Here is a 27,710-nt window from a genome sequence, read left to right as displayed (position 1 = left end):
CCAATCAGTACAAATGAAACGAGCTCCAGAAATGCATATAATATGGTGTGCACTGCCAAACACAACTCTGCTCTGTTCTATCCTTTGTCAGGAAAAAAAACATCACTGAAATAATAAGTTAATTGTCCTTCTTTCATTGTATACACCAGGAAATTAATTTGGGACAAAAACTTAGCCACAACGACTTAAAGAATTACATTATTTTCACCACCACTACTGCTTTCCTATTTTTTACCCAGTTTCGCACCTAGTACTATTAGGTTACAGAGGTACAATGTTGTCTGAACAGCTGAGTGCCTGTGTTTGTGTTGTACATGGGCACTGGTCTGAAGATGAAGGTGTGAGTCAATAATTATCATGCAGACAGCACATGTCCTTTCCACACGTCTGGGTTTTTGCCTTCACGGTGACATTACTACCACTACAATGAACTGAACTGAGGAGTACCTTAGCTTTCATATGTTTTTTGTAAATGAAGAGCTGAAGAAAGGATCGGTTAAAGCAATTCCCATTCTCACTATGAGTGTGACCTCGATTATCAGCCAGCTAAAGTTAGCAAAAGGATTTTATTAGCAAAAAAGTTGTTCATCTATCCACACTTATCATCAATGCTAACCTGACCCTAATAGTTGTGAATAAATTCTTCCATTTATTCTTTCTTTCAAGAAAACATGTGCTTTATTCAGCTTGAAATTGTTCTTCGCTGAATGTCCTCCAACAGGAAAATGACTGCAATGACTGCAGCAAAGATGAACTGAATGGTCATTCTACTCAGAGGAAAGGCGATAACAATCCTGGTTTTTCCCGTCTTCTACTCTTTTGTGAAAAAGGCCCATCATTTATCAACTTGAAACCCTATTTTACAACAATTCCACTTTTCCTCTAATGACTTCTAAAGTCTGAAATAAACATTCAGGGAAAAGAGGCAAATGTCAGGAGCAAATTATCCTGGACGACTGCTAAATTTGCGTGCGTTTCTTTGATGGTTAACATGTGGGCCATTATTATTTTCATGAGTATTGGTGTACTTGGAAGTTCAAGCTCTCAGTTGTTCTGATCAGGCACAAGCACAGTCTCCATCTGCCCTACCATGCCCTGCTGGGAAATTCCACTCTTCTCCTCCTCCAGCATAAGCAAGAGTGCCAGGAATCCAAGGAGAGAGCATGGCCGTAAAAATGAAGACAGCTGCCCCCTCATGGCCTGTGTTGTCCATTCTGCTGTTGGCAGAGGAACAGTGAAATCATGAAATGGGAATTAGGATAGCAACTACTGTAGTTGAACAGATGGAGCCACAGACAGGATTAGTGGCTCCAGACCCACAGAGTGTCCATGTTTCTTGAACCTTAAATACACAGAACAAAAGTGTGCATGCATGAAATTTCATACATATATCGCTAAACCTTAAGTATTGACCTTGCCCAACTGCATTGACAGTCGGTACTTCTCAAGTGGTCTTCGGGTCGTAGGGCGGTCTTATTGTTGTGGGGCTGGGCTGATGAAATGTGGATCAGATCCTCCACTATATATCTTAATATATTAAAATTCAAATATACACAAAGAGTAAGAACAAGTCCATATATAATGTTTAAATCGTCTCCACAGAAAACCTTTCCAATTTTCTTTTAGGGTTCAGAGTTGCAAATGTAATCTGTAATCTATTTGAATAAAATACAGGCTTTTATGTCTGGTATGAGCATGAGTGTGAATAGTTTACATTGCTAGAATATGCTGGATATTTCACCTTATGCCATACTTACTTTAATATCTATATATCGTGCCATAATGCCCTAACAGAAAAAATGCCATTACACACAAATGTGTAAATACAAATAAAATATTTCACAAATTCCAGCAAAGCAGATAGAATGTGATTAATGATGATATCAACTAATTTTCTGTGATCAGTAACATAACTCATTTCTATAGTCACTTTCTCTGTGCCAAAAGGGGAAACATTGTTTTCCTCTCCATTTAATACACACACACCTCCCTCACTGCTCATCGTAGCTCCCAACCTGGCTGTAACAAACTTGCTGAGTTGATAGTTTGGCTTGCTCTTCGAATAAGGAGTGTAATTTTAAATATTATTGTGAGTTTCCATTAGCATTTTTGTAGTTTTTGTTGTTGTGAACTTTTAACCCAGCATCCATTATTGCTGATGCGACGAGTGAATCCCTGGGCAGCTACCCCATATACTAACTTTTTGAGATGGCCCTGAGACTGCTAAGAGACTGCGTTCCCTTCCCTAGATCCCCTTGTGTATTGTGTATTGTGTAGTTATGGCCCTTGAAATCACCTCTCCATCCTTTACAGCTCCCGCATATGAATGAGAGAATCTTTAAATACTGTCAGTATGTGTCATTAAATACATTACAGACACACACACACACACACACACACACACACACACACACACACACACACACACACACACACACACACACACACACACACACACACAGAGTTTTGTTCATTTGGACAGTGACAGTTTTGTTTCAATAGACCACCAAATAGATTTAAAATAAAGAAAGCAAAATGTAAGTAAATCAAAAAGAGAATCAGAACCAGAATACTTTATTGATCCCAAAGGGAAATTGTTTGGTTGCAGTTGCTCACAGTAAAAGATTAAATTAAAAATAAGAAAATATAAATAAATGTACATATTAAGTTATATATTAAGTGAAATCAGATGTGTAGCATTACATGGAATTTGTAGCAGCAGTGAAAAACAATATATTTATAAATATATTAAAATATAATCATATCTATATTATATACATCGTATAACATTTATTTCTTGGAGCAGCTGTTTAACACTCAGAGGAGGAGTTATATAGCTTGATGTCAATGACTGCCTGAAATTTAAAACCTATAGACCACCAAATGCTGAATTTTATTCATTGAGATGCTTCACCAGGCTGTTATTTCAGGACCCTTTAGCTGCTGACTGGTTTGCGGGTCTTTCTGTCTTCAATTCGATCTGAAATGCATGCTCAGTTGGGTGGATGTCAAGTGACTGACTTGCATTTCTTTGGTGGAATATTTTTGATCCTTGAGTCCATCCTTTTCTTCCCTATTCTTTTCTTTTCCCATTATAATGATAAAGTTAATCTTGGTTTCAGCTGTCCAAAGAATCTTGTTCTAGAACTACTTGAAAAGTTTTCTATCAAAGTATCCAGTGCTTCTGATTTTGTAGAAAAGCATCTGTATTTCCATTAATGAAGACGTCTCTTGATTATTGACTTTAACAATGATACGCCGACCCCCTCAAGAGTGCACTTGACCTGACTAGATGCTGTTAAAAGGTTTTACTTTACCTTTTAAAAACAACCTTTTACTTTAGTATTTTAATATGACATATGGAGTTAAAGCAGTGACTAGCTGTCCAGAATGTAATTAATACTCAGATCATGTTCAATCAATAATGTGATCAATAATTAAAATAATATTACCATAAAAAACATTAGACATGGGTAAGAAGATAACGATTTCATAATTATGGATTCATTCGGAAATGGTGCATTCATCACAATACATGCAATAGGGACACAACTAGACAAATATTAAAAATATATTTTGCTTTTGATTTGCCCCATGTAATCCATTTATATACCAAAACCCTGGTGTTATAAGGAAATCAGTTCATTTACCAAGTGACATCAAATCAACATGATCCATAAACACTCTGAATATTGTAAAATCTTCTTCCTCAATTTTGAATTCGTTTACAGCAGTATTGGTTTTAAATCATTTAATATAAAGAGACATTATTTGGTTTGGGAGGGTGGTTGCTTAGTGGATAAGATGTTGTACTTCTGATCAGGAGGTTCAGTTTAAACCCCAGCATGACCAAGCTGCCACTGCTAAGCAAGGACTCTAACCTTTAACTGGTCATGATATAATTGTAAGTCACTCTGGATAAAAGCGTTTATCAAATGCCATAAAATGTATATGAATGAATCTATTACATTGACCATACTGCCCAGATCTATATCCATATATATATATATTGCATTGTGTGTTTGTGGATTTAGAGAAAGCGTACGACGGTGTGCCGAGAGAGGAGTTGTGGTATTGTAAGAGGAAGTCAGTTGTGTCAGAAAAGTATATGAGGATGGTGCAGGACATGTATGAGGACAGTGTGACAGCAATGAATTGTGCAGTAGAAATGACGGACTGGTTTAAGATGAGGTCAGACAGGAGTCTCCAGGGACTATGATGCTTGCGGATGATATTGTTATTTGTGGTGAGAGTAGGGAGCAGGTTGAGAAGAGCCTGGAGAGGTGGAGGTATGTGCTGGAGAGAAGGGGAATGAAAGTCAGTAGGAGTAAGACAGAATACATGTGTGTAAATGAGAGGGAGGAGTAGAGTGCAGTGGAGTGGTGCAGTTGCAGGGAGAAGAGGTGGAGAAGGTGGAGGAGTTCAGGTACCTGGGGTCAGCAGTGCAAAATAATGGAGAGTGAAAGGTCTAAAAACCTTTGTGAGGATCAAGGATCATGAATTCTGCCACCATAATATTTTATCATAGAATTTGTTAGCCTCTGCCAGGAGGTTATGATTTTGCCATAGATCATTCATAGATGATAATGAAACCAGAAGTCAAACCAGAAACACAAAATTATTTCTAGTGTGTGGGTTTGTCTGAATTTAAAGATAATTTGCATCAAGGGTCCAAGATCCAGACTATGTCTCCAGACATGTTGGACATTCCAGAAAGAGGCCCAGTTCTGTTATTCCACAGCACATTTTACCAAATGCTAATTGTCTGTGTAACAATTATGTAAAACTATTTAAAATATCAACACATTAATTATTGATTATTGTCATGGACATTAACTCTGCTAACAACTACACAAATTAACCCATAGTAGCTTTATGACCAATAATAATGCCTGGAAATGTTGTTGGAATATTGAACCAAAGATTTTTGAACTAACAGAAAAACTAGGCAGTCCATGACTATCTGACCCTCTGACAGTCACACCTTCTTGAGTATACTATAAAAAAGTAGTTTCTCCTTGCATGCTTAGACAAACATTCACTTGACAATGACATGACAGATTTGTAAATATCCAGGCTAAATATAGTGCCCCAGATTAGCCAAGTGAGAGCATGAGGTTCTGGAAGTTTGTGCAGCTCCCTCAGGAAGGATGTGTGCTGAGACATTTATACTGAGTGGAAGCTGTGACGAAGCCATATGTTTGGACTGGGGGTGGAGGAGAAAGATTTACATTACATTAAGATTTTGTCAGAAAACCATGAAAACTTAGTTTTTATTCTTTTAACTAAAAGAAGGCTATTTATTAGAATAGAAAGTACCTTTTTAGTTCTAAACTAATGAAAACACCAGGAAAAGGCGTCACTCTCTAATAATGAAATTTGAAATCTAAAACTGTTAATTTGACCTGTGCTCCTATTATCAGCCTACACAGACACTACTGCTCCACTCCCAGACAGTTGGTTTCCAACGTTCTTACAAAGATCTGATAAGAGCTTTTCGACTTTTTTTCTTCTCATAGTGAACAGTGCTCCAAAACTGAACCCAAGTTTCCTGTAGGTTTTAAGTATTTAAAACTGAAATTGCATATTCTTCTCTCTCTCTCTCTCTCTCTCTCTCTCTCTCTCTCTCTCTCTCTCTCTCTCTCTCTCTCTCTCTCTCTCTCTCTCTCTCTCTCTCTCTTTCTCTCTCTCTAATTTAAAGCCAAAGGGACAAATCCAAACAACCGCACCCTTAAAATTCCCTTGCTATTTTGAGTATTGTGAAAGCATGCAGGTATACATTAAGGATTCAGATGTTTCAAATGCCACATGAATCGTAATGTGGCCCTCTTGCTGAGTTATGATGATGTGTAGTGTGGACCTAGGTGGAGCCTGCAAAAAAACAGCACTAGAAATCCCTAAATAGTGAAAATGTTCACTTGATCTGGGCTGTTGTCCCAGGAAAAGTAGCGTGTAATCATTTAGGACAGGGAGCCCTTTAGCACACAATTGGCTTTTAGGTCTGTGGATAAGAACACAAATAAAAAGATAAAAATATCAGGGAATCGTGTTATACACATAAACAAAAAAAAAAAAAAAATATATATATATATATATATATATATATATATATATATATATATATATATTTCTAGCAGCATAAATACATATATTGCAGCATAGTATTCAGTTGGTCTAAGTTCTACTGTCAGGGCTCTATCTATTAAAAAAGTGCCTAGGGGGAAATTCTGCTCTTCAGTGATTATGCAGCGAGTGTCTGGGTTACCAAGACACACAAAGCTGCAATCACAGCAAGTGTACTCACACGAATACCCCTGGTACTGCAAGCTGTAAACACCACACTGACAAAAATCCACAGAAATTATCTACAGAAATTCATATAGTTTAAGTAGGAAGGTTTTTAAAATAGTGACATTACACCGGTCTCATAGTTTGAGATATCTGAGAAACAGGACATGTTAAATTTATCTAAAAAATGATCCTGGGATCTGCTCAGTGTCATCAGACAGCATGTGGATGTGCGAGAATAGCAACATTACCAATTTCACACACTAGAAACACACGTTTCTTTAATGAATGAAAATGGCAAATAGTACACACACACACAAATAAAACTGTTGTATATTTTTGACTAAGGGAAAAGAAATAGCACAAGGGGTCCTAAACATGTCCACTTGTAAAGCCCTGGGGCTCCTGGAAAACAAGAAAGGAAGTGTTCGAGGCATGACTAGGACGTGCCAGTGTCATTCAGAAAGATTTGGTCTGGCGTGTCCTGAAAACTCTCTATTCAGGAGCAGTGAAAGGGGCTTTTGTTGCACACCCGCTCAGGGATGGAAAATGAGAGACACAGACCCCATCGTCGGCCCTCAGTGATGGTGTCCCAGCCCGGCAACCCCCACTGTGATTGACAGTTCTCCGAACCAATGAATGCAGGCGGCATTGTGGGCGGAATGTTCAATCGGCCACGCATGATGGGCGGGGCTATGCAAATATAGAGCCTTTCACAAAGCGGGATGCTCCAGTGAAGTGCTTCTGGTGTGGGACTGAGCAAGCTGCAAATTTAAGCTAAGGCAACATCTGATTCAAAATACAAAGCGAGCATGGCGTCAAAGTGTCCAAAATGCGAAAAGACTGTGTATTTCGGTAAGTTCATTCAATTCAATTTCCTTTCCGAATTAAAAGAGATTTTGTGTTACACGTTTACAGAATCTGTATTGAATTCAGTCCAAATGTAAGGTGGCTTCATTTGTGCTTATTTAGTGCACCGAAAATGAAGCTCAATTAAAGCTGTAATACAAATTGCGTAATTTATGCATGGGTCAATATCGCTCCCTAGACATTGCAGTTCCTAAATCACCTCTGCACTTTTCTGCTATTAGCTGATGAGGTGCGTTCACTTGACACACTGACATACAGTACAGAAGCGTATCCAAATGTACACTTCTAAACCTATGACCTGAGCCTCTGTTTATTTTTTGAAGTACAGTTTTTTGTTGTGTTTCCCTGTCTGTTTTGTTTTTACGAGAGAAATACTTGCACGACTGATTTGCAATGTTTATCGTTAATAAAATTAGATTTTATTCATTGGATTAAGTAACGATGCTGCGCAGCGCAGCGGTTATATGAACACACCCTCAGAGTCAATTGGTTTTGTGTTTCTGTTTTACTGGAGGTCTATAATAATTAAGATGATTTTAATAGAATTTCATAATTTTCCTTTTTATATCATTTTCAGACAAGTCCTCATTGGATACCTTGTTTTAACCATTTGTAAAAATAGCAGGTCTATATTTGCTTTAGGGTTTTTGATTTTTGTTTTTTGTTTTTTTTTAAAACTCTTTTGCAAGCAAAATTAATGATCTATTGCCACTGTAATTTATTGTAATTGTTGATTTTACTTCCCTGCAGTCTGACCTTTATAAAGCACGCATCCCTTCCGTATGACTCTTTGCAATTGATCTTATTTATAAAGTGATCCTGGTGTTGGTGTGTGGCGAACTTTTCCCTCCTTCTTCATTAAGCATTGGAGTCCGATATGAAACTGTAACTCGTCCTATCGTTCCAGCTGCCATGCAAAAAAAAAAAAATCAATTGGGTGCATTGAGTCAGGGTTATATAATAGCAAGCGCAGCACTATAGCCGTTCCTCCTTTCATCCACGGTCCCTTCAGAGACGTTTTGGTCCTGGTGTTTAGATAATTAAGTCGACTGGAAAGTCACAGGGGTCTTACATTGGGTGATTGGTGTCTGAATTTTTCCTTTTTGCAGCAGCAGCTACAGTGATGTGTATAATGGCATCATTTATTACTCTACATGGTTCTCTCTGTAGCAACACTAGATTTTCCAAAACCCTAGACCCAACACTGTTGTCTATGTCATAGTGGTACTGGACCAGATCAATTAAACAGTGTGTTATTACAAGTGTCTAGCTGAACTCATGGCATCTATGATCTCTTGGGTGTGTCCCACTCCTCCCTGCCTTGGTGCAACTCTGTCTGAAAAAATGAATTTCTGAAGGGTTGCCACCACTCATATATATATATATATATATATATATATATATATATATATATATATATATATATATATATATATATATATATATATATAGGCTGCCACTCTTGGGCCCTTGAGCAAGGCCCTTAACCCTCTATGCTCCGGGGGTCCCTTACGAGGGAAATATTAAGGTCCGTGACGTCGGAGTGACGTGGGGCCGCCTTCCCGTGGGCTCACCACCTGCAGGAGGGACCGTAAGGGACGGTGCTGTGTGGATTGGGCAGCAGTCGAAGGTGGGGTATGCCTGCTTAGACTGCTGCCCCCGCGACCCGAATTACGGATAAGCGGGAGAAAATGGATGGATGGATATATATATATATATATATATATATATATATATAATGAGTGGTGGCAACCCTAACTGCTGCAGTTTGCTGGAGAAAAGATCTAAAACAGATAAAACTCGGCTGGACATCTAAAGTATTATATTACTCTCTAACGTTGCAGTCCGACTTGTGAATGTGGATTTTAACATTCTTTATTATGTTTAGAAAGTCGGCACTTTCGAGTTATTGCATGTTTTTACAGCTTGGCAACCAAGCAAACAAGAAAGGAAGTGTTCTAAGAGCTATTAAGACTTTCCGTTTACTAACATTTTGTGTGCTAGGAATTCAAATGAACTGTGGTGTTGTAAAACAGGTGGCAGGTTTTTATCATTCATCCTCTTCACGTAAAAAAAAAAAAAAAAAAATCCTGCTGTCCCAAACTGCATTTTCAAACGACCTTCTGTACATCATATATCCTGTTTGAAATGCAAGTGAAGAACCACTGGTTTACAGAGGCATTTTAAATGTTTAAAACGTCTGTTTTATTACACTGTTTATTTCCCCTTCTTTGCTAAAACGTGCTGTAACTGTTCTACAGCTGGTGTTCGCGAGAAACTGCTGCTTTTTAAATGAAACGCCCAAAATATCCCCATTTCCCATTAATTGTTAATCCTCAGCGCTTCATTTATAGAGGGGGCAATTATATTTTCAAGACCTCTTTTTAATAAGTTATATTATTTTTGAGCTTATTCAAATATTACTTTTAAGCTTACTTTACCAGATTTGATGTGTCCACAAAAGGAAGGTAGAAAAGAGGGAAGGAAGGAGGGAGGGAGGCTTTTTAACTATTCAACGCCTCAATTTTTGCACCTGCTTCTTCATTCAGCAACAAACTACAATTTATACATTAGTGTTTCATAAATCAGTTTAATTGTATTTTAATTCAAGTTTCAGACATGATTTTGTACTGGTTTTGTACGTTGTAAAATGTCTAGAATGAATCCTGTTGATGTTGCATGTAAGATTGCAGATTGTAGTAATTATATTATTTAATTGGGAATGTATATAATGTTACGTAAGTAAATATTCTATGATAATTAGTTGTTAATGTTGGATAAAACAACTCTGCAGTTTATTTACCAGCTATCATGATTTTTGTTTGTTTTTCTTTTGTGTGTGTGTGTGTGTGTGTGTGTTTTAAAATATGGTGCTCCATCATTATGGAATGTTATCTGAAGTCTGTTTTTGTTTTTTTCCTCGGTTTGCTGATTCCGTATTGTGATAATCATAGAGCTCTACATAAGTAATGCTTGCACAAGGGCCTACTACTGTGACTTTCCCTCACTAAGGAAACCCCACCTTGGCTGGCACCACAGTGGCCTTGTGTAGCCAGGTTTGAAGAGCCCTTGCATCAGCCTTAGAAAACTCCAGACACATCTGCACACCAGAGGTTTCCTGCCACACCCAGTGCTACTGCTCTGCAACCGTGGAGTCCAGAAACCAACTCAAGATGGAACTCTCACACTTAACTGACAAATTTATTTGTTTGGAGATATTAGTAGCATGTCTCCACTAAATTAGGCCAAGGCCATGGAGCTTAGACAGGAGCGTGTAGATCAGAAGAGTCACAGCTGTTGCAGCGGATAATGCGATTTCAGAGTAAAAATGTTCTGTTAATAATGACAGATTGGAAAGAAAGCACTGGAATGGCGGTAAAGGTTATTTGTGCTCTAACTGTACTGTCAGAACTTCTGTTTATGCAGGGGAGCTTTAGTCCCGTATCATGACGGTCTGTCCACCTCGTCCATGTAGTAATCAGTGCCTTGCAAATGAAACGCTGGATGGGCTCAGCTGGCACACGTTCAGAACAGAGGTCAGAAATGAAAGTCGTCTGTTTACAAGTTTGCAAAGATCATTGGAGGGTCTGCTTTTATTTGCGTGGGATTGTGCATGATCCATTTGGTAAATGCAGGGTCAGAAAACCGCTGATTGTATTTTTCCCAGCCTCCCTCGTGTTTTTATCTCTCCATCTTAGGTCGTTGGGTTTCCTCCTTGCTATTGATAATTATGGAAAAGCAATTAGCATTCCAGAAAAGCAACCTCCTTTCAGCAAGCCCCGCAAAGAGCCTCCGTAAATTACTAGCGCCCTGTGATTCCTCCTCTCCCCATTACTCAGTTAAATACGCCTCTTAAATAATTCCCCTGCCTGGATTATCACAGGCCACACACAATCACATAAGTAGTTGCTAATTCTGTGAAAATGCTTTTGAGTCGAATGATCTGAGCTAGGGTAAAACTGTTTGCAGTAAAAAAGTCTTCAAAAGAGATGTACAATACGTCTATATATTTATGCAAATGAAGAAATCTTTACACAGACTCAATTTCCATGAGCAGTAATTTAATATGTGTAACATGCAGCAAATCATGCTTGTCTATTACATCTTTGTGTTTATTATTATCTGCGATCAGGTATGCATATCGTGCTCTATATGCTTCACTAGATAAAGTCATACAAATTAAAGTCATGATATCCTCTAATGCACAGTCATTGGTGTCATGTGCTTTGGTGCCCCTCATTCCTGGAAACATGACTCCGTAATGCACTTCTAACTACTACAGTGTCCCTAGTGAGGGGCACAAGGTTATCTGGTATGAAGATGACTCCTGGTGACTGAAATGATATATTTGTGCAGCTAGCGTTGCCGGAATTAATTGGCTACACACAAGACTGAGGCAGCTTCTATCTAGCTAAATGGGACCATAATTATTGCATAATACAGACACTCTGGAAAACCTCTTGTCTCACAATACCAGCAATACCTTTTTACCTGTAAAAAAAAAAAAAAAAAGGGCATGGGTGCGTTTTTTTTTTTTTTTTTTTTTTTTTTTTTTCCTTCCACTTCTTCTTAGCTCTATCACCGTCTTTGGTCACAGTTGGAGAGTCGTGGTGTCTCTGTGACCAGAAATAGCCTCTCATTTTATTAGCAATAATTTATGTTGTAGGGAGCTGATGTTCTGTTGCTGAATCACTGGAGAGCAGGTGTAGCTTTGTACTCATGGAGGATCTGTAATATAGTAGCTGCATTATTACCAGGTCCTTTTATATGCCCTTGCTGGAGTCCAGCACTTTTTTGTGTTGTGATGCATTTTGTTTCAGAGTGAAAATGATCCCTGTTGGCCTGAGCTGCTCCCGGGGGGGGGGGGGGGGGGGGGGAGAAGAGTCTCAGGTAGTGGAACTGACAGACCTAAAACAATACTCTCTCTCCTAGCGGAAAACCTGCGGTGGAGGAGAGACCTGGAGGAAATGGCTTGCCCTCTTTGGTCAGTTATGCCCCGGTCTGATAAGATGAGGTGTTTCCTCTGGTGGATGAAAGCCGCCCCAGCATGACTCCATTCTGCATTGTGTACAGAAAGAGATTTATAATTAGGAGTATTTGCAGGAGTGGGGTTACCTCACCAGGGGCCCTTCGGACAGGACCGAAACTGTCTGGAGGAAATTAGGAGATTTGGATACAAAAGAACGAGAATGAGAAGTTGACAATTTGGCTGTCCAGCTGCAGCGGTTTTGCATTTAAGGGTATCAGCAGGAGAAGTGTTGATGTACATGATGCAAAAAATAAAGCTGCAGCTGCAACAACAAGGCAATATCCGCTTTGTTTTTTTCTTTTTTTTTTTGTTAAATGGTGCACTACCCCCTTAAGAGCATACAGTGTGATCCACAAACATTGAACCACAGTAAAATTTCATATAAAATTTAGATAAACAGAAAGTTTTTATATTTTGAATATCTCAAACAAAGTCTTCTTCTTCTTCCGGCTTCTCTCAGTAGTGGTCGCCACAGCAGATCATCCGTTTCCATACCCCCTTTCCTCTACATCTGCCTCTTTCACACCAACTACCTGCATGTCCTCCCTCACCACATCCATAAACTTCCTCCTTGGTCTTCCTGTTTTCCTCCTTCCTGGTGGCTCCATCCTCAGGATTCCCCTACCGATATACCCCATGTCCCATTTCTGCACATGTCCAAACCATCTCAATCTCGCCTCCCTCACCTTGTCTTCAAAACGTCCTACATGCGCTGTCCCTCTAGTAAACTCATTTCTAATTCTGTCCATCCTCCTCACTCTCAATGAAAACAAGAAAGTAAAAAGAGAGTAAATGTACAATATTCATGATTTTTTGCTTTTTGGATAACTTTTTACCTCAGTGGATTGCTTTATAACTCCAGCTGTAGAAATTGGCCATCCATGGAGTTTACAATTTAGTGATGTGTGGTACAGCACATGTCCCTCTTGGCTTCCTCATGGTTCTCTTTAATAATATCAGAAGTTTGTGATGTATAGGCATCTCGTCTGGGTTTACCTCTGCCTTACACTCAATGTTTCAGGGATAGACTCTCCAGCAGGTTAAAACATTTACTGAATATAAGAACTTTATGGACATTATATACACAAGTGTTTGCCAATATATAGAATACGTTTCTTTTAATTGTTCTTTGTTAAATGACCAAGCAAGCAAAATACATACCGTATATTAATCACAGTAGTGTATCTGTCGTATTAAAATACTACAGATGCTCTAGAAAAATAGATCTCCTTGACTTATCGCAAATATAATTTGACCACAATAAGATTTTTCAACCAAAAGTGCCAGTTCCACTGTTGTAAACTCAACAATTGGCTGCTAAGTGAAGACTGCTGCAAAAAGAAAAGCAAGCATTTATTCAGGAAACCTTCTAAAGTCAAGGAAACCACAGAATTATAATCTTCTGGTGTCATTTGTTAGGTATACATGCAAAACATATGATTTTACTCAGCTGTGATTGCTGCTTGCTTGGATGTCAATTACAAGAGAGACATTGTTGGTGAAACTTCAAGCATTATGCTAAGCTTTCTGAGCTGAAATCTGGTATGCAGGTTCAGGTGTGGCATAATAGCACACATACATTAGCATGTTCTGGCTCATAATGATACATCATGGTTTGATGGGAGGACCTGGTGAAGGTCATTTTGACAGAAGTTGTCAAAAATCACCAAAGTTGCTTACAGCCATGTACTTATTTTAAGTACAGTACTTCCTTTATATTGGTGCCAAAATGGCTTTTGAGAAAATCCAGGAAACGACAGTTAGAAGAATTATGTTCTCAGTAGATCAGAATGTAAATGATATAATTCTGGAATGTAGCCAGCGGTTCTTTCCTGTGATTAATAAAATGGGTAGAGAATCTACTTTGGCTTGTTGATGGGTCTAGTTATCTTTATTACCAAGTCATTTGGTCTCTTTCTAATCTCTTACCTTTCATTTCTGCCTCATTCTCACTCTTGTAGCTGAAAAGGTAACATCTCTGGGAAAGGACTGGCACAAGTTCTGCCTGAAGTGTGAACGCTGTAGCAAAACCCTGACAGCAGGAGGCCATGCGGAGGTGAGTGTGTCTACTGTGTTCTGTGTAAAAGAAGCACACATGAAGTTACCAATGATTTAAATATTTCTTAATCTAGCAGGAAATATATCTTGTTTTTTTCAGTCACTCCAGCATATACCACTCCTATTTATATTTAGAGAAAAAAAAAACATACCAAATAAGGGGACTTTGCCGTACCAGACAATGCATGCATCTCAGAATGTAGAACACGGTAAATCTTAAGGTGGATGGAATACATCAGTAGGAGACCACACTGGGTTTCATTTCTTTTGCCCAAGAAAAGGAAGCAGAGGCTGCAGTGGGCACTGACTCGTCAAAACTGGACAGTTGAAGACTGATAACTCTTTGGGTCAGAATTTGGCTGATGGCACTGATGGCATGAATCGATCTTGTCAGCACCCCGGGCTGGTGGAGGTGGTAAAATGATGTGGGGAATTCCTCCTTGGTGCACATTGGGTTGTAAATACATATCAGTGATCTCTTGAATGTCACCACCTATTTGAGTACTGTTTCTGACCCTGCAAATCCTTTCATGACAATGAGATCCGTCTTTTTCAGTGGCCTTTCTAGTCATTTTATTAACATGGATTAAAATCTCAAAGGAATACATGCTATGACATATTGAAGCTGTTATGAGAGCAATGGAGGCCTTAACCAGTGCTAATATAATGTTCCTTATAAAGTGTTTACTGAGTGTATATTTTACTGTGGCCATATATATTCACCATTTTATTATTTTGTTATCTAAAAATGTGTGCATACATCCTTATCAAAATTAAGCAGAAGGAGCATCCTTAGCTATGACTTCTTTATATCACATAACTCCCAGTCATTCTGACAAACTGACTTGTATTTTGATCTGAATAAATCAGAACATTGATTTAAACATTTTTTCAGGAGTGTCTATTAATGTCAGTATGATGTTACTGAATAAATCTTTTTTTTATGTGCTAGAGTGCTGTTGAATCGGATTATGATTGATCGCCCTTCTTTTTCCACTTAATGTCTTTGTGACACTTCAATGGTCAATTTACAGTTCAGATTCCTGCACCTATAAATGGTACTGAGTATTTGATTTTTCTATTGTGCACACACCTTTTATTAGACATCATTAGACCGCAGTAATTAATACTTAAAAACATTAGCTTTATAAACAGTTACTGGTACAGCATTGTCAGTTTTTGTTTTATACCAAACTGCAGGAGTACCATATCTACAATAAAAATAAAGATTATATTTTAATAAATGACTGAAGGCATAAGATAACATGAACATTTATTTACTGTATAAACTGCAACAGTGTGTGTGTGTGTGTGTGTGTGTGTGTGTGTGTGTGTGTGTGTGTGTGTGTGTGTGTGTGTGTGTGTGTGTGTGTGTGTGTGTGTGTCTTTGGGGATGGGGGAAAGGCAGGTATATTTGAACAGGGAGAGGGTTTTAGGGCCCTGGAAACATGACACGTGTGTGTGTGTGTGTGTGTGTGATGACCGTATATAAAGTAAACAAACTTAACTAGAATATTTATTTTTTTTGTATCTGTTTATTTTACTGTGGCCTTTCCATTCTTTCATTTTTGTAGTTTGCCAAAAGTACAACAGCATGTTTTTGGTTTTCCTTTTCTTGTGTTTCTGCCATATAAAGTTTGCTTCTGCCTTCCTTTTGCGATCATCGTAAAAAACATTTTAAGATACGAGGTCGGAGCAGGAGTATGTAACCTTTTATAGGGCCGGGTCTCAGCTTGTTCCTGTTTTAATTTATGAAAGCATTGATGTAGTCTATATTGTCCCACATGTGCGCTCCTTTTAATATTTCTGCTTCCAGCAGCTGGATTAAAGCTGTAAGCATCTGGTGTTTTGCGTTTAATGTAGAACCAGAGCCTTTACCATCCCTAGCTGAATGCTGGTCTTTAAGTGTGTTCTCCAATTTTGTGTATCCAGGTCTCCATGATTTGATTGCCTGGAAAAGGGGCTAACATAATTTAGTCTGGTCTGATTGGCATAAGTCAGAGTTATCCAGTTAATCAAGACCTTTCAAGCAAAAACAGTGGCGGGCCGTGCATGTGGTACCTGGGCCTTCAGTGGGGATTTACCCGACTTAATCCACCTCTTAATACCACCACTATCACGTCGCAGTCATAGAATCCATCAATACTATACAAAAACGCAATATAACACGTGGCATTACAGAGAGAGATATTTCGCCTATGCAGGGTGAATACCATTTTACTAAAGCAAGCTCCAAACCTCTACACTACAACCACAACTGTAAACCTACATCATCTGGAGCAGTTCAGAATCAATATTTGTCTAATAACATGACACAAACATTTACAATGTAAATAAAATACAACCTACATACTCATAATTTGCACTGCTGCTCAGAGGCTGTAAGCCAGTGGTACTGCTCGTATTTACTGGTCTGGAAGCGATATTCAGGGTTGGGCGAGCTCTCCTCACGATGTCTAGCTTTTCTTGAAAACGGATTTTTAAGTATGTCTGTGACCAAATCAATTTCTCTTCCTCTGTAGGCATAAAAAAAAGTCTAACTCTGATGTATTAATGTGTGCAGAGCTACAGACGTGTTCTGCCAGTCGAACTTGGCTGTAACAGTTTCACGCTGACCAACCAATCAGAGGATGAAAAAATGCTGACGCTATTCTGGGCTAGCTAGCTGGCCATGTTAGGCGAGTATGAAATCTGATTTGGTTAAAGAAACAGACCCGTTGGTACTATGCTCTATGGTAAAAGGGCCAGCAGTACAGACTTTGCAGGCCCTGGGCAGATTAGATTGACATGGCAGCACATGGAGGCTAAAATCTGATTGGACAAAAAAAAACTAACATGCACGTACTGGAATCATTACAGCCAAGAGAAACTATGAAATGAAGACAATAAACTGTTGGGAATATTTTAATACAATTTCATGGAACAAGTATTAGAATTTAGGTTGTAAATGTAGGTCAGTGCTTTTGATAGTGTTTAGGCCAGCAGAGAAGGCATTGCTGGCTCTGCCCGCCCGCCACTGAAAAAATTATGGTGACTGCAACAGTAGTCTACATCCCACCTATCAAAAAATAACCCGGCTACTAATAGATCAACCCCTGTATTAAACGTTTATTATATGTGCCTTTTATAGTTTGTCTCGTTTTGGAAATGAGAATTTCCACAATTATCTCTATAGGTCTTTAAGACTGATGCCACTATAGTATCCTCAGTGTATTTTAGAGATTTAGTCATATTCAGGGGAAAAAAAAAAGGGTTCCAAGTTTTATAAACCTATTAAAAATCTGGATATATTCTCTGTGGTTTTTAGTCAATTGTTCAGATACTGTATTGCTGTGCTGTGCTTAGAATTCCACATTTGAAGACATTTTCTTCTTATAGCACTTGCGGAGATTCATGAGGCTGTGCTCTTGAGAATCATGGGGTTGTATTTCTGATGGAAAAAACAATGACAGATTTTCGTATTAGGTTGTGGGAATTGAGTGGGCACCGAACCTCTGAATTCATCACACTGATATCTGTAACAAAAGCAAACTGGATCGAAATGGAATGAAATTAATCCCTGTCCTTAAGTGGAGGGCTGAGAAAGTCATCACACCAGAGTTCCAGTGATGGCACCAATATAGCTTGGAAAGGAAATAGACATATATTACTGTCTTATAGTCCTGACGAGTAAGAAACTGCCCTTTCTCAGACCTGACCATGTTGGGTAGAAGTGTCTGGTATGGTAAGATTGTAGGCATTTTTGCAATTTTTTCCAGCAGACATCTGCTGTCAGGATCACTGGCCTTGTCCATGATTGCCTCCTGAAATCATTAACACAGCTGGCCAGTAGTTGTTTCCATGATAACCACATCCCAGGCTCATCCCACAGAAGTGATGGTTATTCGTATTTGAGAAAAAACAAAATCTTTCTTTAACTCAGATGGAACAGTTCAAGAGGTGCTGCAGTGCATACACGCAAAAAAACCTAAAATGGAAACTCGACGTCTAACCAATTAAAGCCACAGCAAACCAGAACATGCACTCAAGTGCACACAAGTGGATTTAAGACTTCAGACACCATCATACTTATAACAGATGGCAATATTGATGGAACATTGCAGGGTGTAAACAGCTGCCAAGTTTTAATTCATGCCTTGCTCACATTCTTCTCCCTCTTCTCCTTTTTTGTAGCATGATGGGAAACCCTTTTGTCACAAGCCCTGCTATGCTGCCCTCTTTGGGCCCAAAGGTAAGAAAGCTAATGACCATGTACAGAAACTAGTAGTGGCATCAGAAAAAAAAAATCAGTGCATCAATACCATTTTAGTAAGATTTACAGTGGTCTCCTGGAACTCACGGGGGTTACGTTATAAGACCATCTGCAAGTTTCGTAAATCCGTGAATTTTGGACGCAGCCCCCACAGCCCCTACGGTACCTTTAGTGAATTCACTACTACTTGACAATCACTTTAATACAATGTTTAAAAAAATGTTTTTTTTTTTTGTTAAAACATACAGTTAAAATGTTATTCATAACGTTGCTGCACTGCTGCGAATTGTAAGATAATCCGCACTTGCTGACGGTGTATACTAATACTTTTAAGTAATGAGAGGCATCATGGGATATTTTATTTAGTTTATTTGTATTGGTTGCTACTGTTACTAGCTGCACATTCAGATTAGATCAGCATCCCTCTTATACTCTTAATCATTCGGTTTAAATGCTATTAGATGTTCCATCAGGTTGCTTACGCTGTAGGCAGATGCCTATTCATATTTTCTGACAGCATTTTTTGCTATTCACTGTCATTAATTGTAACAGTGATTTATTTTTCTTTTAAGATTGCTGCCTTTTTGATTCATCTGTTCATAAGTGTGACATTTTACACTAGTTAAATACGCCCACTTTACCCAATATCATATGGCATTTGAGAGTATCTGATTTTTCTTTTTCCTTTTTTTTTTTTTTTTTTTTTTTTTTTTCCCACTTGGTGCTGAACCAATAACATTATCCCACTGATACATGGCAATACAGAAGTGATACATTTAATATGACCACTTAAAGTGCTTCATTTCACTTTTTCAACTGCTGTAGCTCTAATCCTTTCATACAGTATTTTACATTTGTTTTTAACTGTCTGCAAATGGATGGAATTATATTGTAGCTTAATATTGTTCCACTTTAAAGTAGATGAATGCATTGTTCAAATTGTAAGATTACGTATAAGGGGTGCTGATTAATTCTGACTAATGAATAGATTAAATGTGTGCATGTCTGCTAACGTGTACCAGGGTTGAAATAAAAGGAAGTGAAATGGAAGAATTCGATTCCACCTGCTCACACAGCTGATCATAAAAGATTATTGGCTTTACAGTTTTGTATGAATGAGGGCCCTCTGCTGGACAATGCACGTTATATGTTTTTAATAATAATAACACTTTGGAATTAAATGTTTAGTGTCATTAATGATGCATTTATTTATTTTTTTAACTAAGAACTTTTTTTTATACTTTTATTGTTTTGTTCTTTGGTGGTTTTCATTGTTGCTTTTTATGCAGGTGTCAACATTGGGGGTGCAGGTTCTTATGTGTATGAGGCACCCAGTAACAATGACCCAGCCCTGACCACTGTAGACTCTGCACCTAAACCTGAAGAAAAGTGGGTCCCAGCAGCCAGCAGGCCTCCTTCTAAAGGTACAAAAATAATTGCTTTGAGTGTATTCACATAAACTCAGTCACTCTGGGGAATTTTTGAGGCCAGTGAGCCCAGCTTTTCCCACAGCTGCAGGCCAGAGGCCAACATCAATCATTTTCCTTAACTCTCTTCTATTTGCTATTACATAGTATCCACTCAATTCAACATAACGGCACGAGAAAACTGTCCGAGTGTCTCTGAATTTTTCTGTTATATTATTTCAGCTGGAAGCATCACCACCTTTTCTGGAGAGGCAAATATGTGCCCCAGGTGTAATAAGAGGGTCTACTTTGGTAGGTTTCTGAGTCTTAACTTAATTGTTTACATATTATCTATTATTATGCAACAAGACTTTTATTACAGCTTGATTTTGTTATGGCAGCCGAGAAGGTGACGTCTCTGGGGAAAGACTGGCATCGGCCCTGTCTGCGCTGTGAGAGGTGCAGCAAGACCCTGGCTGCAGGGGGTCATGCAGAGGTGAGAAAACTAGAAAAGGCTGAGCAGATAACTCAGTGTGTCTTCACACTTTTAGCAGCAGGATGATCTGAAAGGTTCCCATATGAGTTTTAGTTTGTAAAAACAAGTGTAATAAACCTGAAGGTTTTATTTGAATGTCTGGAAATAAGATTTTTATAGTTTCAGAGTAAATGAAGGGACAGTTACCCCAGAAGGGACTTTCTTGAAATGCAATAAACTATTAATTATTAGCTTCTACACAATATTTTAATGGCTGTGAATTCCCACCCTGCTTCTCTGAAACCCCATTTTCTGTGCTCAATAGCAATAGAAATAGCATTGCTGATTAAAATGAAATGAAACAAAGCACCATCTTTTTTTGACTAAACATTGCTGCACACTACCACAGTGATTAGATTAGATATTTCTATTTCAGCATGCCACCCTTCCTTGCAGAACAACAGTATAATGGTGTATATGAACAAGCCGATGCTAAAAATGTTTAAAATAATATACTATTGAATAAGTGTCAACTGTATCAATACCATTTAAATCATTATTACCATGATATTGTAAGAAACCAAGCCATTAGGGTTGCACAAGCCGGTGCCGGTCCCAAGCCCAGATAAATGGGGAGGGTTGCGTTAGGAAGGGCATCCAGCGTAAAACATGTGCCAAATCAAATATATGCATCACAAACCAGAATTTCTTACCGGATCGGTCGAGGCTCGGGTTCCCAAGGCTCGCCACAGGTATCGTTAGCCAACAGGGTACCGGTGGAAATTGGGTAACTGTTAGCCAAAGGAGGAGAAGTAGATGAGGAAGACGTCTACAGAGACGGCAGGAAAAGGAGAAGTGTAGGAGAGTGGAGTTTAGGGTGGGTACATTAAATGTTGGTACTATGAATGGTAAAGGGAGAGAGGTAGTCAAAATGATGGAGAGGAGAAAGGTAGATATGTTGTGTGTTCAGGAGACAAGTGGAAAGGGAGTAAGGCCAGGAACAATTGAGGTGGGTGTAAGCTGTTCTATCATGGTGTTGATGGAAAGAGAAATGGTGTAGGGATGATTCTGAAGGAAGAGTACAGTAAGAGTGTAGTGGAGGTGAAGAGAGTTTCTGATAGGGTGATGAACGTGAAGCTGGAAGATTAAGGGGTGATAAAAAAAAAAGGTCATTAGTGCCTATGCTCCACAAGTGGGTTGTGTGATGGAGGAGAGGGAAAAATTCTGGAGTGAGTTAGATGACGTGGTAGAAGGTGAACCTAGGAATGAACGATTGGTGATTGAGGCAGATGTTTAGGAGAGATGGCAGTGGAGTTTTTAACCAGATTGTTTAAAAAAATTTTGGAAGGCGAGAGGATGCCTGAGGAATGGGGAAGGAGTGTGCTGGTACAGATTTTTAAGAAAAGATGTGCAGACCTGCAGTAACTACAGGGGTTTAGTCACACAGTAGTGGAAGCCAGGCTGAGGGAGGAGGTGACAATATGTAAGCAACAGTATAGTTACATGCCGAGGAAGAGCACCACAGACACAATATTTACTTTGACTATGTTGATGGAGAAGTATAGAGAAGGTCAGAAGGAGCTGCATTGTGTGTTTGTGAATTCGGAGAAAGTGTGGGCAGGGTGCCGAGAGAGGAATTGTGGCATTGTATGAGGAAGTCAGAGAAGTATGTGAGGGTAGTGCAGGACATGTATGAGGACAGTGTGACAGCAGTGAAGTGTGCAGTAGAAACAACGGAGGTTCGATTGCATCAAGGATCAGCTCTGAGCCCTTTCCTGTTTGCAGTGGTGATGGACAGGTTGACGGACAAGGTCAGACAGGTGTCTCTCAACACAAATCACAATTTCATCCGCAAACATTATAGTCCATATTGTGATTTGTGTTGAGAGTAGGGAGCAGGTTGAGAAGAACCTGGAAAGCTGGAGGTACGTGCTGGAGAGAAGGGGAATGAAAGTCAGTAGGAGTAAGAGAATGAGCGGGAGGCCAGTGGAGTGGTGTGGGTGCAGGGAAAAGAGGTGGTAAATGTGGGTTTAGCTATCTGGGGTTAACAGTGCAAATTAATGGAGTGTGAGAGAAGTGAAGAAAAGAGTGCAGACAGGGTGGAGTGGGTGGAGAAGAGTGACAGGAGTGATTTGTGATAGAAGGGCATCTGCAAGAGTGAAAGGGAAAATTTATAGGACTGTGTTGAGACCTGTGATGTTGTATGGTTTAGAGACAGTGGCATTGAGTAAAAGACGGAGGTGGAGCTGGAGGTAGCAGAGCTGAAGATGTTGAGATTTTCGTTGGGCGTGACGAAGAGGTAGACCGGATCAGAAATTAGTTTATTAGAGGGACAGCACATGTAGGACATTTTCGGGACAAAGTGAGAGAGGCCCAATTTGAGATGGTTTGGACATGTGCAGAGGAGGGACATGGGGTATATCGGTAGGAGAATGCTGAGAATGGAGCCACCAGGAAGGAGGAAAAAAGAAAGGACAAGGAGGAGGTTTATGGATGTGGTGAGGGAGGACATGCAGGTAAGTTGGTTTGAAAGAGGCAGATGTAGAGAACAGGGGGTTATGGAGACGGATGATCCGCTGTGGCGACCTCTAATGTGAGCAGCTGAAAAAAAAACGACGACCATGATATTGTGAGAACTTTTGACTAGTTTGCCAGATGGTAATTTTAAACTGTAAAATATTTAGCAGAAAAATGTGTCCAAATCATGTGTTCTTTTTTTTTTTTTTTTTATTATTTTGTCAGCACGATGGCCAGCCCTACTGCCATAAACCATGCTATGCTGTCCTGTTCGGGCCAAAAGGTACAATCTATTTTTACCCCCTAGGTGGAGCTGTTAAATCATTATTTTGTTCAGGGTGTGACGTTTTAATAGATTCTAAAAATACGTCTTTGTCTGGTGATTAACTTTGAGAGGAAGCATGTACACTAGAGGAAAATAACTATTAAACTAGTTTAGTCCAGTTTATTGGCTGCTCTTTGCTTTACATTGTGTATAATCAGTTATTCCACTGTTTGTGTATAAAACCATTGGTATATGAACGCATTGTTTCATTGTGGTGTTTTCAGGAGTGAACACAGGTGGTGTTGGGAGCTACATTTATGACAAGGAGGTTAACACAGAGGCCCAGCCATGAGCTTGCATCCTTAAAACTCCCTCTGCACTACAGTCACACATCACCACTACAAAAACACTTCCAGGCCCACACACACATTCTCAATCACATTCCCCAGCCTCCAGGCACACAGACTGAGAGCAGTGCCAACATGGACATCTATGGAAACCTCAGGCCACATAACACTTACTGACCTTTGTCCCACTTTCTGCTTGTTACACAGATATACTGTTAGTCAGAGCATCCTGTTCTGGTGTATGGTAATCTATTTAAACATTTTATAAATAGACCTTTACGTATGTTACTAGTGTCAATGTCACTCTTAAAGCACTATGGTCTGTATGGTGGTTTTTACAGCTGAATGTAATGAAATGTGTAAAAGAAAAAAAAAGTATTAGATATAAAGGATTTGGGTTTTTAATAGCTCGCTGACAGGTAGATTGGTCTCGCTTCTCCAGCCTCTTTGCTCAGGGGCAGCGCAGCAGTATTTATGTAAATAAGTGTACCATAAATCCACAAATGTTCACCAACCCAGGTTGCAGCGTTTCTAATTCAACAAAGATGTGGGAAAATAAAGGGTCAAACCTATTTTTACAATAGAAACCAAACCAAATCTCCAAGAGCTAGATGGGTGTCGTGGCTTTGTGAAGGGTCTCTAATGACCAAGTAGCTAAGACTGGCATTGTAGTAACTTACAATTTTCGCTTATGTTCAGCTAAAATGTATCAATCATTTGTTTAAAGTATTACATTAACGTGTGCAGAATGTTCACGAATGACTTGCATGAAAACACATTACCCGTGAGAATGAACTAAAAGGAAGCTTTAAATTGAACTTTAATGACAATGCATTCTTTTGGAATGTGCTTTAGTACTTAAGGACTGTTACCGATTGTAGGATTTATTTTTAGTAGGTTAAAAAAAGAACAATGCTTCCACTTAAGTCCTGCTGTTTCTGTGTTCTTAATAAATTTGTATACAACCTTTTTTTTTTTTTTGCTCTGATCATCTGTTTAATTGAATTTACATCTCAAAAACTATAAAGCAATTTTATGAGTCTGTAATTAAAGGTGGTTTAAAAGGACGAGCGTTACCATGTTAACATACATTTTCTTACAGAGATGAAAATTCGAAATTGCTTGAATCGTTTCTTGTGGCACAACAGGTCGCACTGCTGCCTCACAGCTCCCAGTGTCTCTGTGGGTTTAATCCAAGTTTCTCTGGTTTCTTCCCAGAAACATTCAGGTAAACTACATAAGAATGTGTGTTTTCACAATTTCCTGTAATCAATGCCATGTCCATTGTGGATCCACAGTGTCCATGTGACAAGAACAAAAACGATCACTGAAGATGATTTAATGTTTTGTTCCATCTTTTTAAGCGTGTACTTGACCCTCAAGGTCACTGAACTTCCTGTGTTCTACTGCAATCCTCAGTATTTTTTTTTTTCTTGTTACACCCAATATGCTGCAAGCATTTTTTCGAATTTGCTATTTAATTTAATATGATTTAACTATAAATTCTTCATTGCTATGCTGTTAACAGAAGAACATTGTTCAGGCTGACTCTACCACACCCAGCTAGCTGCTCGAAACCAAAGGCAGACCTGGCAGTGCATTTTACAGATAACTTTTCATAAGCCCTCAGACACGTCACACGATGACGAAACACCACTCCCAGAAAGCAGACGCTAATATACCACTTGAACATGTAAAAAATATGGCTATATTTCCTTAGTATGATTTTATTTTAATAATTTATTTTGCAGGTACACTGTTAATGCTTCATTAAGGTTGAAGCTCTTTGACTACAAAAGAGAGCAACATTTTGATATAAATAATAGATAACTTGTGGTTTTGTGCGATTTTTGAGAGAACAGCCGGAACAGATTTGAACCAGCACACCATGCTCTCTCTGTATAAGAGCCCATTTTCACCCTGATCTTATGCTGGGGCAATGTGATACATGCTACATTTGCAACAACCTACAAGTTTCTGTATGCATACAAAACTGGTAGCGCTACATATTTCTTATAAAGATGTAATCATCGTGGATGCTTTTACAGAGGAGTGGTAGAGTTAAACACAATAATTTAATTAGGGAGGCAATTTTGGGTGAGGTAAAATACTGATATAAACTCCACATCTACTACTTCTCATACTAATGTCTCATTGGGGTGGTCATGGTCATGCTTTAATTTTGATTGGCCAATAGTGATCTCACACACACACACACACACACACAAGTATTGTATGTAACATGAAAGCTGCCTTGGTGCTATTAATGTTCTCAAAGGGCATCTTGTAATTTGAATACTATATATATATATATATATATAATCTCCAGTAACCATGCCTGATCCTACAACTAAAGAACACTGGAGTGTCTGTCTGAGCGCTCTGTCTGATCAGACTCTACCCAAGGAAGTAATGTTGTGGGCTGGATACATACTCCAGAACTTTGCAGCATCCACTAGGGATGTATTGTTCTTATAACAGATGAAATGCAGTTCTGTTCTCACACACAAAAGGGTCCATAGCTGTTTTTTTTAAGCCAGCAGCCAAATGAAACAGGGTCTGGCCAGATAAAGTGAGATTTAGTTTGGATGCAGCTGTGCTTATGTACACTGTCACTGCGGAGGCTGATAATAATGACTGAGTAGTTAAAGACCTCATTCAAATGTGCTGAAGTTGTACTGTAAAATATTTAAAAGGTCAAATAAAATGTAGTTTATGTCTTCACTGGAACACTGTGTCTTCGATGAATATGGCTATTTTTCAGTCACATGCTACCGTGCTAACATTTATGGAGACGTTCCAGAATGGAGATGTCATCAAGCAGGGTGGAAACCATAGATTCAGCTAACAGATGGCGTCAAGGCAAAAAAAGTGGATACAGATTGTGGGAGCTCATGTATTAATGAGACTAATAAAGGCAACATCTTAAAACACCATACTGCATTGGTATTTATTTAGTCAAATGTTTTGTGGTTCTTTTTTTGCCAATAAATTTTATAAACATGCATAACACCCTGTTAAGGTGAACTTTTGTTTTAAAATGTACAAACTCTTGTCAAGAGTACACAGTTGCTTTACACTGACGCCTGTGTAACAGCAAAATGGGACTGGATTTTTTTGGAAGAAAAAAAACCCTGCTGGAGCGATTCTGTAAGCTGTAGATGTTCCCCTCAGACAGTTACACTGTAAAATATTATTTTCTAATTAACTCAGTTCTAAAAACAGGCATTTATCTGGTGCATGGTTCTTTGCTCCTGACTTGGCTCAGAATTTCCAGACACCATCTTTCACGAATACCAACATCCTCCCATTCTTATTGTAGCAGATTGGGATAGATAGCCAGGTAGAAACAGATCCAGGCTCGATTTCCTACTGTCCAACTTGTAGATCAAAAAAGTAGGTGCGCAGCTCCTTGAACGCTTCTGCCAAAACAAACAGAAGACCTATTCATCTGCTTTTCTGCTCCTATTGTCTGTCTTATCTTGTAAAGATGGTCCAAATGTAGTTCGTCATCGTTTGGAAAAAGGATATACCTGTTTTTAGCATTCATGTTACTTTCAATTAGTAAATAGGAAGGTGTTCCATGTTACAGTGGTCCTATCATTGCAGGATCATGGTGGGAAAAAACATCTGTATCTTCTGTCATTTATGTGAGGAAGTAATGAATGTGTATTCCTACTAGACATAATAGCATTTATTGTTCGTTTAAAAGCTACGGCTATGTTTTTCTTAAGCCATTTATGACTATTAAGAAAAGTCAGCTAAACTTGTGAAATAACTGGTGTTTTCTCTGGTTCATTCCTTAATTTTCTATCTCTGAGCTTTCTGTTCCTTCTCAGCATCCCATGTGTTTACTTAAAGCATTCCCATTGCAGCATTTTATCTGGGCTGCCATCCCATACCAGATATCCTCTTCATTACTTCCATCCCTCAGGGATCACAGTTGTTTTGGTTTAGGAGCACAAGCAAATTGGCTAAAAGGTATCAAGATGTACTTGTGGATGCAGTTTGTTTGCTTTTTAGGTTTCTACATTTTTTAACCTGGGGCTAGCAAAACAATAGAATCCCAATAGAATGTTCACAAACCTATTAGACCATTACTGCACACCTACACTTTAAGATAGACAGACAGACAGACAGACAGACAGACAGACAGACAGACAGACAGACAGACTATATGAACATAAGTGGGACACTTGAAAC

General features: G+C 38.9%; 1 protein-coding gene across 2 annotated transcripts; it reads left to right on the top strand.

Moving 5' to 3' along the window:
• Nucleotides 1–6,985: 6,985 nt before the first annotated feature.
• crip2 (cysteine-rich protein 2) lies at nucleotides 6,986–24,474 on the top strand. Of its 2 annotated transcripts, XM_083543807.1 has the most exons (8): nucleotides 6,986–7,143; nucleotides 14,149–14,243; nucleotides 18,419–18,476; nucleotides 19,787–19,921; nucleotides 20,147–20,215; nucleotides 20,305–20,399; nucleotides 23,121–23,178; nucleotides 23,445–24,474. In XM_083543807.1, the coding sequence occupies exons 1-8, from the start codon at nucleotides 7,101–7,103 to the stop codon at nucleotides 23,510–23,512; spliced, it is 621 nt and encodes a 206-aa protein (XP_083399933.1). In that variant the 5' UTR covers nucleotides 6,986–7,100; the 3' UTR covers nucleotides 23,513–24,474. The 2 variants fall into 2 exon arrangements, 1 of the variants encoding a protein (XP_083399933.1); XR_014534000.1 differs by lacking the exon at nucleotides 23,445–24,474 and having other exon boundaries at nucleotides 20,305–21,607; nucleotides 22,504–23,178.
• The last annotated feature ends 3,236 nt before the right edge of the window (nucleotides 24,475–27,710 follow it).

This window comes from Silurus aristotelis, assembly GCF_946808225.1.
Source record: "Silurus aristotelis genome assembly, chromosome: 6".
In the NCBI taxonomy this organism is placed as follows: domain Eukaryota; kingdom Metazoa; phylum Chordata; class Actinopteri; order Siluriformes; family Siluridae; genus Silurus; species Silurus aristotelis.
The sequence above is the reverse complement of the archived record's forward strand: the minus strand, read 5'-3'. Positions and strand labels throughout refer to the sequence as shown.